General features: G+C 33.6%; 1 protein-coding gene and 1 long non-coding RNA gene across 2 annotated transcripts in view; both read left to right on the forward strand.

Annotated features, from left to right (window-relative positions):
• The window catches only part of RpL4 (ribosomal protein L4), a 19,486-nt gene extending 19,207 nt beyond the window's left edge, over positions 1 to 279 (forward strand). The window contains exon 8 of the mRNA XM_068382077.1: positions 120 to 279. Within this exon, the coding sequence (XP_068238178.1) occupies positions 120 to 218 (99 nt within the window). The 3' untranslated portion in view covers positions 219 to 279. The remainder of the gene's footprint in view (positions 1 to 119) is intronic.
• A 2,493-nt stretch (positions 280 to 2,772) lies between these two features.
• Positions 2,773 to 11,309, forward strand: LOC137648904 (uncharacterized). The gene is made up of 15 exons (XR_011045752.1): positions 2,773 to 2,929; positions 3,165 to 3,232; positions 3,437 to 3,485; positions 4,150 to 4,199; positions 5,388 to 5,442; positions 6,272 to 6,319; positions 6,783 to 6,845; positions 7,010 to 7,142; positions 8,217 to 8,280; positions 8,447 to 8,588; positions 8,756 to 8,881; positions 9,253 to 9,308; positions 9,490 to 9,541; positions 10,203 to 10,255; positions 10,869 to 11,309. It is a non-coding gene; the product is annotated as an uncharacterized lncRNA (long non-coding RNA).
• The last annotated feature ends 5,439 nt before the right edge of the window (positions 11,310 to 16,748 follow it).

Genomic DNA, 16,748 nt, shown 5'->3' on the forward strand with positions numbered 1-16,748 from the left:
TTTTTTTTATGTATATATAGACTAAATGATATCGGCGTCAATGACCTTAGATGTCAGGATGCCTGAATACTTTAAATCAATCAATCATTAGTTAAGCTAATTTTCTCCTTTTATTGTAGGAAAAGAAGGCTAAGAGGGAAGCCGCTGAGGCAGCCAAGAAGCCAGCTGAACCAGCAAAGAAGCCAGCAGCTAAAAAAGCACCTGCTAAGAAGAAATAGTTGCATTATATTAAAAAAAAAAAAATACAATGGGGTTTATGACAATAAAACTCCATAATAATAGTGTATTTGCTTCCTACCTATTTTAGTCCTGCTTGAAGGCTGAAGTAAAGTATAGTACACTAATTGAGTAACAAAATTGGGGAAGGGGTACATTGGCGGGAGGGTTTTTTGGCAAGGGTATCTGAAGGAAGGGTTTTTGTGCATTGCTGAAGCTATACTGTACTGAAATGTATCTGCCGGTGTTTTCTATCCGGCTGGGTTTTGGTTAAGCTTGACAGTGTATCAAATGCACATTAAATACATTGATGTTTTATATGTTCCATTTATTAGCCCTTCTTATTATTCAACGTGAAGTCTTGAAGATTTGGTTTCATGGCATTTAAAATAGACAACTGGAAGTTTAACTGCAAGGTAAGATTTTATATTTTGTTTATCTGCAATATATAAAATGTTTCTTGTATTCTGCTTTGGTTTATTTCCTATTTCTTTTTACAGTTCTGAATTCCACATGTTTTCCTGATACTGAATGTGTGAGATGGATACCAGGTCGGTGTCATTGAAATTCTGGAGCTGAATACCAGGTCACAATGTCAATGAAGGACCTGAAGGTGGTTGCCTGGTTAATGTCATTGAAACTTTAGAGGTGGATACCAGGTCGGTGTCATTGAAATTCTGGAGCTGGATACCAGGTTGATGTCATTGAATTTGAGGTGGATACCAGGTTGCAATGACATTGAAGACCTGGAGGTGGTTACCTGGTCAATGTCATTGAAATTCTGGAGGTGGATACCTGGTCGCAATGTCATTGAAGACCTGGAGTTGGTTACCTGGTCAATATCATTGAAATTCTAGAGGTGGAAACCAGGTCGATGTCATTGAAAGTCTGGAGGTGGATACGAGGTCGTTGTCATTGAATTTCTGGTAAGTAATGTTGATACCAGTTAAGCTATATATTATCAAACTTCTAAGTTTTCTCTAAGTGAAGATGTACAATTGCATCTTTATCATTTTTGTATCTTAGAAATTTATCCTCTAGGGACCAGTTGAAATGCCACTATGATAGGTGTGTTATTCCTGTGAATTATGCACAGAAAATGTGGCGAGATGAATGCCGTTGTTATGAAGGCAATGTTCTTTCAAGAATGTTGCAAATTACCAATGGGACAAACACTAGCAGAGGTTAATTTTTCAGGTCATTTTTATATTGAACCATTTTTGTTATCGTATGCATTTTCGTTTTTGGTAAGATTAATTGTATCTGGAGAATGCAGTGAGTTTGCAGATATTCTGGGGTTTCTTGCATTGAAAACTATAATGAAACTAGTTAGGGACAATTGTCATACTGGCTGTTCTTGTACTTTTTGAAAAGCTGGCAAACTTATTTGTAATTGTGCTTTTCCATAAGTTATTTATCAAGTTCAGAAGTTGAATTCTTATGTAGCAACTATGAAAATTGGGAAATGAAAGTATCTTTTTTGCAAAAGTAGCATGATTGTTATAATAGTTGTAGGGAAGATGCATTTAGTGGTATTACAGAAGTTTAAGAGAGACTATGCAGGCAAAAGGGTGGTTTATTTAAACTTTTCTTTTTGAAACCACAACATTTTTATATATGGCCATGTCTTGTAGAAACAATAATTCCTTCTTGGTGGTTATTAAATTGTTTAAGATTGTTCATGTTTTGCCTTAGATTGGGTCTCTCAGACCATGAGGATGAGTTTACATGGGGATAGGGGGTTTTTGCAATTGTATCTTTGGTCATATTTATTGAATATTAACCAACAAATCAATGTTTTAATTGAAAATTTTGCATTTCCAATTTCAGGCCAGTGTGGATTTGCGTTGGAGCTCTTGCAAAGGTAACTTTTGAAGGTTTTCTATAGTTCCTACCTAAAATAAGTAAACAGTTCTTGTGAACCCCTTAAATGTGATGACTTTTAATACGCTATTATGATATTCTATGAAATGTACTTGCCCTCTCTGACTATTTACTCCTGTAACACGGAAAAGAAAAATAATTTTCCCTGAAGTAATTTTTTCTGATTTCAGGCCGAAAGTTGGCTAATGACGAAAACTAGTGATAGCCGTTCTTCATCGCGAATTCGAGATCAAAGGTAGAACATTTAAATAGTGAAGGTTTATATACTTGAAATATATTATGTAATCTCCCAAATATTCATAGTTCCTACCGTAAATAGTAGAAATTCTTGTGAACCATTTAAATGTGATGACTTTTAATACGCTATTATGATATTCTATGAAATGTACTTGCCCTCTCTGACTATTTACTCCTGTAACACGGAAAAGAAAAATAATTTTCCCTGAAGTAATTGTTTCTGATTTCAGGCCGAAAGTTGGCTAATGACGAAAACTAGTGATAGCCGTTCTTCATCGCGAATTCGAGATCAAAGGTAGAACATTTAAATAGTGAAGGTTTATATACTTGAAATATATTATGTAATCTCCCAAATATTCATAGTTCCTACCGTAAATAGTAGAAATTCTTGTGAACCATTTAAATGTGATGACTTTTAATACGCTATTATGATATTCTATGAAATGTACTTGCCCTCTCTGACTATTTACTCCTGTAACACGGAAAAGAAAAATAATTTTCCCTGAAGTAATTGTTTCTGATTTCAGGCCGAAAGTTGGCTAATGACGAAAACTAGTGATAGCCGTTCTTCATCGCGAATTCGAGATCAAAGGTAGAACATTTAAATAGTGAAGGTTTATATACTTGAAATATATTATGTAATCTCCCAAATATTCATAGTTCCTACCGTAAATAGTAGAAATTCTTGTGAACCATTTAAATGTGATGACTTTTAATACGCTATTATGATTTTCCATGAAATGTACTTGCCCTCTCTGATTATATACCCCCCGAGACATAGGAAAATATATTTTTTCCTAGAGGTAATTGGTTTTTTCTGATTTCAGGAAGGTTGTTAATGGCCAAAAAGCTACTGGTAGCTAGCCGTTCTTCATCGCAAAGTTTAATATCGAAGGTACATTCTTTAAATAGTGAAGGTTTATACGTTTGAAATATGTAATGTCCCAAATATTCATGCATTTTTACATTAAACTGATGAAAACTAGTTAGTTTGTTTGATCGTATCTGAAAATACACCCAGCTCTCTGAAAATACAATGTGCTGTTTCTCTTGCGAGTTGAAAATGAGTGGTTACTAAAACTGTCTTTTTTGTCTTAAGGTTATGATCTGCATCTGTCTACGGACATCTTGTGCGACCTTGATTTCAGGTAAGATATGAGCTTTGCGTTTTTATACCTCTAGTTGTTTAACTAGAGGCTGATGTGAAATGCAACATACTAATATACTCTATACCCATTGATTTGTTAATTTCTCCTAGTTCTATCATAAAAAATAGTCCAACCCTTTTACCCCCAATGGACGTACTGATACGTTTCACAAAACTCATCCCTTTACCCCCATGGACGTACTGGTACGTCCTTGCAAAAAACTGCCGTTTACATTTTTTTTTTTTTTGATAACTTTGAGAAACTTCAGGCATTTTCCAAAAGAATGAGACCAACCTGACCTCTCGATGACAAAAATTAAGGCAATTTAAGAAATATATATTGCAAAATGTACTTGAGAGAAAAAAAGGGGGGTTAGGGGTTGGAAAGTTCCAAATAGCGTTGGGGGTAAAAGGGTTAATATACTCTACCTATTGATTTGTAGATTTCTCCTTTCTATCCTCAAAAGTAGTCTTATAAGAAGTGAAAGTTTTGCTAGATCTGTTCTAGGCCTCCCAACCCTTCCGCCATTACTATGGACTGATGAAAACTAGTTATTTTGTTTGATCGTATCTGAAAACACACCCAGCTCTCTGAAATTGTAGTTTTGAGTTAACTTACAAGTTGAAGGAGGTGGTTTGCTACAATTTTGTTTTTTCTTTTTAAGGTTATCGGTATATGCTGCATTCTGCCGAGTCTTGTGAACTTGAAATTAAGGTAAGGCTGCTTTTGTTACACCTTTTTCTTAAATGTTGAAACTTGATCATTATTATTTATTAGCTAAATTATGTAAAGTTGATCTATTGCCTAAAGCTCCAAGCTATAGTTTTTGAAACCTATGAAGGCCCAAGTTATACTAAAGTGGTTAAGCTTGATATTTCCTTAAAATTGGTGCAGTATTTGTCTTTATATGGTCCCAACTTTAATTCATTTGATTCTAAGAAGCTGTTTGCAAGTAAAATTTTGTTAAATTGGACTTGGGTAGACCTAACTTAGACTATTTTGTACGCTTTCCAGCTACAAATGTCAGTCCTTTTTCGTATGAAATAAATGTAAAGTTATTGCAAATGGCAAATTATATAATTTTATTTCATATGTCCTTTTCTCTAATATTAGAGATTTGTGAATGGTTGTAAGTTGAAATTTGTTAATCTGAATGTAAGTTGAGAACGAGGACCTTCCCTATCTGTGGATGTTGAAATTTGTTTCTCTGAATGCAAATTGCGAACGAGGACCTTGTGTATGTGTAAAAGTTGAAATTTTGTTTCTCTGAAATATAAGTTGAGAACGAGGAGCTTCTGTATTTGTGAATGTTGAAAGTTGAAATTTGTTTCTCTTGAATGTGAATTGAGAACGATGACCTTCCCTATGTGTGGATGTTGAAATTTGTTTCTCTGAATGCAAATTGCGAACGAGGACCTTGTGTATGTGTAAAAGTTGAAATTTTGTTTCTCTGAAATATAAGTTGAGAACGAGGAGCTTCTGTATTTGTGAATGTTGAAAGTTGAAATTTGTTTCTCTTGAATGTGAATTGAGAACGATGACCTTCCCTATGTGTGGATGTTGAAATTTGTTTCTCTGAATGGAAATTGAGAACGAGAACCTTCTGTATTAGTGAATGGTAAAAGTTATATTCTGAATGTAAGTTAAGAAAGAGAACTTTGTATTCGTGAATGTTGAGATTTGTTTCTCTGAAATATAAATTGAGGACCTGTATTCTCCAAAGTTAACTGTTGCTGTAGTTTAATTGAAGAGTAAACTTCAAATTGATTTGCGATTTCCTTGGTGATGATTTTAATACGCTATTATGATAGTAGTGAAATTTACTTGCCCTCTCTGAAATGGAAAATATTGATGATGATGATATAGTTATGACCCCTGCTTAATATTAACTTTTATTTGCAGTTGATCGAGGTCAAATGGAAGGACGACATCTCTTTGGATCCCTTTTGAAGATCAGGTATTTTGAAAATTCAAGTTCATTGTTTTGAGATTAAAATTGGGAATGTCTTCCTGACAATTTTATAATAGGTCCTAAATTCTGATCGGTATAAAATATATGTAAATTGAATGTTCTGTGCAGCTTGTAGTTATGAAATAGGAGGTAAATTTGAAACAGTTAGCCTCGAATAGTAACAACTACGGTGAATGTATTTTTATTCGTGGGTACCAATTTTCGTTGTTTTATAAAAAAAAAAATGGTTCGTAGATTTCCGTTTTGGAACTTTTACCTTTTTTGGTTATTAGTTGAACCCCAATTATGATAAGTGTTTATTTGCAATGCAATAATTATCATAGTGCACACCAAAATAAAACATTCACAATAACAAATCAAAATAATTAGTAATCCACAATGGTTTAGATAACGTAGGTCACCAACACAAATCGAATACTAAATTCTGACAGTGTATTAAAAATTTTCATTGGGTTTTTAAATTTGTGGATACGCCCATCCACGAAGACCACGAAAAAAATTGTTACACCACGAGCAAGAATACTTTCACAGTGTATACATTTCGGTCAACTCTACATACCTGTTGATTAAGATTCTGAAAGTTATTTTTTATATTTTGAGATCAAGGGTTTTAAGGTTTCAAAAGTAGTGAAAAGTTATACCAGAAATGGTTTATGCCTCCCTAACCTTCAGATATTTTCTGTCGAATGATGAAAACTAGTTAATTTGTTTTGATCGTATCTGAAAACACACCCAGCTCTCTGAAATCCTATTGTTACACAGCCACGGAAGTTTAAAGAGACGATTTATTACAAAGATTCTTATTCCTTTTAAGGTTTTCGTGGTATGCAGCTTATTGAACGTCGTCGGAACTCAACTTGAGGTAAGGATTTATTACAACCAATAATTATATGAATTAGTGTATCTGTAATATTGTATTTAATGTAGATTATGTTTTAGCCCCTTTTACTTTATCTTTCATTTTACTATAACTTTTTAGCTCATTGTATCTATTGTTTTGGTGTGGATGTATTTTAGTCCAAGTGCCAGAAAATGAAAGTTCCAACAGTCAGACAGGAAAGTTAATTTGGAATTTTTTATATATCAAAAGGGGTATACCAAAAATATAGCCTTTACATCCTTAGGGCTGTCATAGTATTTTCGAAAGTTTGGGAATATGTGTTACTAAAATAATTTATGGTAATTTTATATAAGAATTTCCTAAATGATGATTATATGCTATTATGATTAGTAGTGAAATGTAATTGCCGAGCTGAAATGGTACGCATTTTAATCCTGTCGCATTTACAATCTCAACGTTACAGTTTATTCTTTTTTTATTGCAGTTAATAGAGACCAAGGAAGACTTCATTACCCTTAATTAGTGTTGAATTGAAGTTGAAAAATAGGTAAGTTTTCATTTTGAAATTCTAATTATTATTATTACAATGATGAACGCACGTCGGATGACTACTCATGAATACAACCCAGCTCTCTGAAATTAATGGTGTAATACGTAGACAATATATTGTTGGGGATATTTTAATTAGCTGGCCTTTCTTTACTGTCTTAGGGGTTGTATGGTAAGGCCAAGGAAACGCTCTAGTCAAGGAACGGCGTTAAATGGCTCCCGCTGCATTTAAGAGTCCAAGGAAGGGAATAACTCTTAATTACCAGGTTGGGTGTTGATTCAAAGATGAAAATAGGTAAGTTCTCATTTTTTAAACACCTAAAATTGTATTTACAATGATGAACTCACGTCAGATGATTAATGTAGGTTGTTAGGTTTTAGCCCCTTTTACTTTATATTCTTTGATTTTACTATCAAACTTTTTAGCTCATTGTATCTATCGTTTTGGTGTGGATGTACCTTAGTCCGAGTGCCAGGAAATGAAAACTCCAATAGTCAGACTGGATAGGTAATTTGGAATTTTTTTTTTAAAGTGTGTATGTGTGTGTGTATATATATATGTATATATATATATATATATATATATATATATATATATATATATATATATATATATATATATATATATATATATACACACATATATATATATATATATACACACATATATATATATATATATATATATATATATATATATATATATATATATATATATATATATATATATATATATATATATATATATATATATATATATATATATATATATATATATATATACATACATACATACATACATACATACATACATACATACACACACCAAAGGCACTTCCCCCAATTTTGGGGGGGTAGCCGACATCAACAAGAAACAAACAAACAAGGGGACCTCTACTCTCTACGTTCCTCCAGCCTAACCAGGGACTCGGCCGAGTTCAGCTGGTACTGCTAGGGTGCCACAGCCCAACCTCCCACATTTCCATATATATATATGTATATATATATATATATATATATATATATTATATATATATATATATATATACACACACACATATACACAGTATCTCTCTCTCTATCTATCTATATCAAAAGGGGTATACCAAAGAAAAAGCCTTAACATCTTTAAGACTGTCATTGGATTTTCGAATGTTTGAGACAATGCACTTTGAAATTCAGCGTTACTATAATAGGTTGTGGTAAATTTTATGCAAGATTTTTAAATTGTATAAGAATTTCCGTAATGATGATTATATGCTAATTATGATTAGTAGTGAAATGTAATTGCCGAGCTGAAATGGTTATGCGTTTCAATCCTGCCGCATTTACAATCGCAACGTTACAGTTTATTTTTTTTTTATTGCAGTTAATAGAGGCCAAGGAAAGGAAGGCCTGATTACCCTTAGTGTCGAATTGAAGTTGAAAAATAGGTAAGTTTTCATTTTAAAATTTTTCTAATTATTATTATTACAATGATGAACATACGTCAGATGACTACTCATGAATACAACCCAGCTCTCTGAAATTAATGGTGCAATACGTTGACAATTATTGTTGGAGATGTTTTAACAAGCTCTTCTTTCTTTACTCTCCTAGGGCTTGTACGTAAGGCCAAGGAAACGCTCTTGACTGGCCAGGTACGTGCGACAGTCAAGGAACAGCGTTAAGTGGCTCCAGCTTGCATTTAAGAAGAAATCTTGAATATTAATGTTAGTGCTGATTCAAAGATGAAAATTAGGTAAGTTCTCATTTTTTAAACAAACTAAAATTGTATTTACAATGATGAACGCACGTCAGATGATTACTCATGAAAACAACCCAGCTCTCTGAAATCAACTGCAATGCGTAGACAATATATTGTTGGAGATAGGATTATAATGAGCTTGTCTTTCTCAACTGTCTCAGGGTTTGTACGGCAGTGGCCTGGTATGTGCGATTATCGAGAAACATTAAATGGCTCTCTGCATCCGTGTCGAGACATCTCTAAGCACTTATGGTCGTTGGTCCAGCAGCAAGGAAGTTGGAAGTTAAGTAAGTATATTTTAAGTACGTTCGGCCTAACTTGAATTTTTCAAGTTTCCATGAAGATTATAGTCTATAGATTTTATAAATGTTACCATGTAGCAAGTAGAATGCTATATGGCTTGGATGATTTTAGCTTTCCAAAATTCTTAATACTCCTTTTGTCGATTATATCAATACCTGTACAGTGGGGTAGATGTCTTCTCGTTAATAACTTATAGTAATGCTCTTATAAGTTTGGCCAGGATTTTTGTTTATGAAACTACACATTGAGCACTGGGTTATGATCACCGTGATTATTTGTTATACTGATGAGATCCCTTAACAGTACGGATAAGGCCGAAATAACCTGTTATTAAAGTTCTGCATATTTTTTCCAGTGTATTCTGACGTGCAAGGGAGGCGTTTGTGGCTTCTTAAATTTTGAGTAATTAAGGTAAGCAAATTTTCTTGATTAATTCTTTATATTTTAGGAATTTGAAAATTTTGTCGGGATGAAAAATTACATATTGAGCACTGGGTTATGATCACCATGATTATTTGTTTATCTGAGGTAATGAAAGTTTATTTCTTCATTAGAAAAATTTCCTTTACTTAATATATTCAATTAATTGCAGGTACTCTACCATGTTCTGCCTGTTTCTGGCTGGCTCCGAATTAATTATAAAGGTAAGCTGACTTATGACTAAACCATGAGATTTTTATACTTGTCATATTACCTTGGTACGATTTTCTGGTCCTGTAGACTTTTAATATGCCTGTTTCTCTTATTACTAGTCATTTTGTTTTAATTCTTAATCCCTAAATATGATCAGGTCATGTTAACCCTTTTACCCCCAATGGACGTACTGGTACGTTTCACAAAACTCATCCCTTTACCCCCTTGGACGTACTGGTACGTCCTTGCAGAAAAATGCTATTTACATTTTTTTCTCCATATTTTTGATAATTTTATGAGAAACTTGAGGCATTTTCCAAAATAATGAGACCAACCTGACCTCTCTATGATGAAAATTAAGGCTGTTAGACCAATTTATTAAAAATATATTGCAAAATGTGCTTGAAATAAAAAAAACACCGGGGGGGGTTAAGGGTTTGAAAGTTCCAAATAGCGTTGGGGGTAAAACGGTTAATTGAAAAGGCTTATTGAATCTATTACGTTTTTCTCTAATTGGCAAGACTTGTCAAATGAACTTTATGATGAAATTCTACATATTGAGCACTGGGTTATGACTTACCGTGATTATTTGTTTTTCTGATAAGAATAGTAATGGGTACTTTTTTTGTTAATTTTGTTCATGTCGTTATTTCCTTCAATTTTATATTGCAGGGCTCGTCGTCATCGTTTGTGGAACCTGAATGTTTCAACGGTGATATGTGCTGGTAAGTAAATAATTTTTGTACTTGGAACGGACAGGTCTAATAGGTTAAAATAATTACATTACTGGGTTGTGGGACTTTATTTCTGTGGTCTTGTTCTTTGCTCGGGTGTTAAGCAGTTGCTTTGCAAGGTCCCATTTTAATTTGTATTTTTGTTGCAACACATGTCGGTGTTCTATTTGCATGATGGTTAGCTTTTTGATAGTTTCAACAATTAAATTCTAGTCTTTAACTGCAACCTTTTGTTGGGAAAACAAGATTAGCTTTTTGATAGTTTCAACAATTAAATTCTAGTCTTAACTGCAACCTTTTGTTGGGAAAACAAGATTAGCTTTTTGATAGTTTCAACAATTAAATTCTAGACTTTAACTGCAACCTTTTGTTGGGAAAACAAGATTGTAATTATAAAGAGGCTCATCAAGAAAAAAGAATAAATACAATGCAAGAACTTAAAATTTTTTGAGGTCCAGAACTTTCAATATCAGGATGAAACTGTACAATATAGAGCACTGGGTTATGATTTACCGTGATTATTTGGTTTTCTGAGGTGGTAAGCGAAAGTTACACCTTTCCTTTGCTTTCTTGGTTTTAATTCCTTTCATTTTTACGTTTGCAGGACTGCCTGTGCTGATGTTCCTGGAACCTGGTTATGTACCTGGTAAGTGTGTGTGTTTGTTCCTTGCAGGTGTCAGTTTGAAAGGTGTGTTTGTTCCTTGCAGGTGTCAGTTTGAAAGGGAGGAGAAGTAAGAGAGGTGCTTAACTGCAATGTTACCATAGGGGAAAATAACGTAAGGGGGTTATTTAAGCGGGGTGCTTAACTTTTAACTGGTGAAAATAATGGAAGGGTAGATTATTTAAGAGGACTGCAATGTTTTGACAGGTGAAAATAATGTAACTTGGAAGTATTTAAGCTGGAGGTCCTTAAAAGTTGTTTTTTTTAAGTTTATTTTACTGTAATATTGTATTACATTTGTTATAGTTAAGTGAAAATGGTAATTTGACAAAATTATGAACTACCTTTATGGTGGTAATTTTTAAGAATTAATAAAAATCCTCATAAACCCTTTTTCGTTTGTATTGTACAGCCCTTATGAGTCTCTAAAATTGTAATTGACTTGCAACTAGCAAAAAATACCATCTGGTGGTAGGTATTATACTGATGTTTTTGGATTGTTGACACTTGAAATCCATCTCATTTCAAGCTATAACTTGAGTAAGAAAAGTAAATGGGTATTGAAAAAATCAGGTCTAGTGAATACGAGAACTGACTAATACTGTATCACTTAACAATAATTGTGTATGGAAATTTTCGTGCTGAAAAGTCCTATTCAAATAGGGTCGGTTATTTGGTCACCTGCTAGAGATATTGGCTAAATGAACTGGTTGGTCATTGAAATCAAATAAGGTTGACTAGAATCATAATCATATGAAGACTTCAAACGTAAAATCACTGGATTCTTGACTAGGTCACGAGGCGTTTTAGTTGCTATAATATTTTTTAATAAATGATTGTATCATTTCACATGTTTGAAGGTTACTTATGTGAATTATGTGAAAGGCTGGGGCAAGGGAGAATGACATTGCTCTATCGAGCAGGACAATGCAGTAAAGGAACTCTACAGAGAATTTAGAGTCCAACTTTATGCTTGGCAGCATTGGTCACAAATATGCAATGCAGCCTTAGCTGGTGATGGTAGAAAGGGTAAACTATTGTGTGTGAATTATAGTCTTGTATTCAATCTACAGGAGAATGGTGAATAAGGTTCAAACTTGAAATGGTGCTTAATATTACATTAATTACATTTAAACCTATCGACAGCTTTCTGTATGAAATTACTATCTATAGATTACATTTCTTAGTAGCCTGATGAAAGGATCTAATAGTACTGTAGCTTAATAGCTAAATATCATTAAAATACTTTATGGTAAAAATAAATCAAATGTACATATGTATAGTAATATTTAATATACAATCATACTTCAATAAATTTGGGATATGTAATAGACTTGATTACAAAAAACTGCCTTAACTAAATTACCTTATAACGAAACCAATCACCCATCATTGTTAAACCAAATGGATATCACAGAAGGGAACAGGAAACAAAATAAGTTGAACAGAAAATGACAGTCATAGTGTATAAGAAGACTGGTGTTTTAAAAAATAACAAAACCCTATATTTACACAGATTGGAACTTCCACACTTTTCTTCACACAGTTGAATTGAATGAGATGATGAAATAACCTTAAAAGTCAAATGAAAAGAATAGTTCTGCAAGAGAAAATATAAAGCATTGAAAAGTCAATTACTAACACTAAATTTATCTGATTGATATGACAACTTTACAGTACAGTAATACATAATGGTTGTAACCTTTGTGCAAAATAAATTCCTATCAGTCTGTATCTTTATTGATGCACTATTATTCAAGGTTTAGTTGTTACAAAACAAACAATGTCTTCAAGAAATATTATGCTGTCCAGAAGTGCACCTATCTGGATGAATATTTCTAGGCCAAGATAGAAGCATGACTTGGTTCTTTAATAACAGAAATTGTGTAACTATATTATAGAATACAACTTGTACAAGGAATAGCCTCTTCCAATTGTACAGAAATACAAGAAAATTAACAAGATGACCCTATAACAAATGTTAATCATAAAATAAAAAAAAATGGCACAACTCTACTCCTTTATCCAATAATATAAACAATGTGCCTGTCCAGAGTATCTTGTATACATGGGTACTTCTTATTTTATGAACAAAGTCCCTATTTATCTGACTACTTGCTTCGCTTTAAGAGTTACTTCTTAAAACTGCATTTGTTCCAATATGCAGTACAAATCTTCGACCTTAAAAAGGAGCATAACTTGTGACCTGGCTGACTTTAAATGAGGTGAACGTAGCTGGTTACCGGTTGGCAGGAAAACCCCGGCCACTACATAGGTAGCGCTAACCATCCCTTTGACTTGGCTGCCTTAAAGAGTACAGTACAGGTGTACCTTCCGGTGCTTAGCTGAACTTTTAATCCATTTTGCTTCTTCCTAGAGATGTGGCTGTGTTCTGGTAAAGGTTCTGGGCAGTATATGAGGAAGCAGGAAGTTGACCCTTGTGAATTATTTTATGTAGATTCTGCAAGGGAACACAAGTGTTCGCAGGAATCCCATCCCACCCTAAGTGTAGGGAGTGGCTGCCTCTGCTGACAGACAGAATTTGTGAAGAGGAAAGAGTCAAAGAAGACTTCTATGTAATCTTTTGGGTAAGGCCAAGCTGACACCCAAGAACTTCTTGAGCTTCTTCCTCCCTTCGTGTTCAAACGTCACTGTGGGGTCTTCCTCTTCTCTCTCTCAGGCTTTGGCTGAGGGAAGGAGTCCTAGTCTTTCAAGTATGACGGGAGTATTACCTTCCTCTAGCAGAGGTAATATAACCCAGCTTCTTGCCCCAAGCGCACTTGCCAACAAGGCACAGAGTTGGGTGGCAATATCCTCGGGGGACGGACTGATACTGATAACCGTTCTGTAATTCTCCCCTTCCTTCCACTTGCTTTCCGATGACGTTCAATTTGTACCCTCTGAAATTGCCGAGAACAAGGCAGCGATGAAGAAAAACGCACTCGAAATTCCCCAAAAGGAGTCTCCAGGTTTTGCTACCATCCTTTTCTTGTAAAGAAGGCGACGCTGAAGTCATACTCTTAACGAAGGTCGAAGGTTTGTATGGTTGAGAAAAATACATTGATTCAAAAATGTGAATTTTTAGTTAATTGTAGAATACTGGTACTTTTAGTTTATGGTTTAGCAATAATAATTTTCAATGATTTTGTAACTAAAGAGATTTAGTCTGCTGTCGTCTCTCGCAGAGAAGTGTTTGATCTTAGTCTCTTGTGGTCATGTAACAAATCCACTAATAAAATGCTTCTATAAATCTAATGTTTGTCCTTCAGACCTTACCATAGAGGGAACAATCATTTTACGAAAGGAATTTAAAATATACCATGTTAGATGTGTCGTTATATACACTACTGTATCGTTCTTTTTCACTGTTAAAAAAAAAAAAGTTATTGGTGGCAGTCGTGTGACAAAATGTAATTATCCATATAGTATTCTGGTTAAAGTAAAAATCTCAACGGTATTAAGGACATATGATTTTTATATGCGAAGAACAAATATAAATACAAAAGGTCCTGAACTTACAAACTTCAATAGGTTCCAGGAGGGAATTAGTATCTTATTTTGTTGAATTATAATCTAGGTTATAACCGGACTCCCATTCCTAAGATTTCCAGCCACAAAAATAAACAAAGTCCAATTTAACATGAAATGAATATCCGATTATTGCAAATATTTTCCTAACTTTCGATACAGCTACAGATTTACGATTTCAGTTCGATGTGTTTGTAAGTCGAGAACCTCCTGTATTAACAATTTCAGAAATATCATGGACTATGAGTTACATGGTCTCTGAAAATGTAATAAATACAGTCCTGTATTAACAATTTCAGAAATATCATGGACTATGAGTTACATGGTCTCTGAAAATGTAATAAATACAGTCCTGTATTAACAATTTCAGAAAAATCATAGACTATGAGTTACATGGTTTCTGAAAATGTAATAAATACAGTCCTGTATCAACAATTTCAGCATAATCATATACTTATTCTACGAGTTAATGGTCTCTGAAAATGTAATAAATACAGTATGAATGTATATTTCAAAATAACAAAGCAAATATTTAAAGCTTACAGTGAAGTAACAAATAATTCCAAAAAAATAACTAGCAATGGTATATTTCTAAATGATATTTCCATCTTGACAGAATTTTCTAATTTTAAATCAATGCATTATTTGACAAAAGGTTTACAACAGTTTCAATTGAAATAAAACATTCTGCAATGGTACGCCCACATTCATAGTCCTTAGTAAAATAAATGAAAAGCTATTGCATGTAAAATATTCAAAACATAACACTATGGGCTGCCAACACAAGAATTATCAGAAGATTGTCTCCTCTGGTTATTTAATATCTAAAATTTAAAAAAGAAAGTTACTATTACCACAACTTAGCTGAAGGTTTCTAACCTTTTTAATTTCCTCTGTCCTTTTAGGTCTCCTCACGAAGATGTCCAACATTTTATGCATGGCTTCAATCATCAGTTAAACTATTGTAGAATACATCCAAAACTGAAAATCTTTGTGCAATACAACTAATTGTGAGACAATGAACAATCTTATGATTAACCCTTTTACCCCCAGGCTATTTTGAACTTTCCAACCCTTAACCCCCAGGGGTTATTTTTTTTTCGTGCACATTTTGTAGTATATTATTTTTAAATTGCTCTAACAGCCTTAATTTTCGTCATAGAGAGGTTAGGTAGGTCTCATTCTCTTGGAAAATGCCTGAAGTTTCTCAAAAAATTATAAAAAATATGCAGAAAAAAATTTAAATAGCAGTTTCATGCAAGGACGTACCGGTACGTCCATGGTGGTAAAAGGATAAGTTTTGTGAAACGTACCAGTACATCCTTTATTTGTGAAACGTACCAGTACATCCTTTGGGGGTTAAAAGGGTTAATGCTACAGCTTACACGATATAGATGACCTAACTGAGTAGCAAGCTGCATGTGATATATAACTTATCTGGAAATGAAAAAGTTAGCTCAGAACTAATGGATTTTACAAAATCATATCCACTGTGTTTAAGCCTTTCATTTTCTCCTTGCTGGATTTAAACGATGCCAAGTCTTATTTCATAAAGCACTGATATAAATAATTTCGCTATTTACACTATCTACATGGACGTAACTTTCTCAGCAGGATATAGTACCTAGGGATTAATTTAAATATACTTATATTTACTTCCCATTTCATCTCGGCTATACACGGCTAATTTAGGATCAACACAGCTACTCGCACGATCACACAGTATTATGCTCGTCAAAGCCACTTAAACCTCGTAAACATAATATAGTACAAGCACATTGTTGAAAAGATTCTTAGAAATTCTAAGCGATTAAAAGAATATATAAAATTTTTGACATACAGAGTATAGAATACAATATTTTTATAATCTCTTCTCAAGAACAAGAAGAATGTAGTCCAACTGGCAAAATATTAGTACCCAAGGGAAAAACATCTAGCTGATATTTGGAGTGAATCCTTTCTTTGACCAAGTATGCAGTGGATCACACATTCAACAGATGTACAAACTACACTAGCTTTTGATTTAGCCACCCAATTTCTAATTTATTTGTAATATCCATTTTTAGAATAGTTTCTATAAAAAGTTACTGATTAATGGAAAATAGAAACTGATTATGAAGAATATTGGGAGTTGAATGGGAGGACAGGATTAGAAATTAAACTATGAGAGATTACTCAAGTGCCATATGTGGATGAGATCATGGTGAGGAGGAGATGGCTTGGCCATGCTCTTCGCACTCCCCAAGAGAGATTAGTTCAACAAACGTTTAGCTGGGCTCCACAAGGCTCTAAAAG

Source organism: Palaemon carinicauda, chromosome 10 (genome assembly GCF_036898095.1).
Source record: "Palaemon carinicauda isolate YSFRI2023 chromosome 10, ASM3689809v2, whole genome shotgun sequence".
NCBI classification, from domain to species: domain Eukaryota; kingdom Metazoa; phylum Arthropoda; class Malacostraca; order Decapoda; family Palaemonidae; genus Palaemon; species Palaemon carinicauda.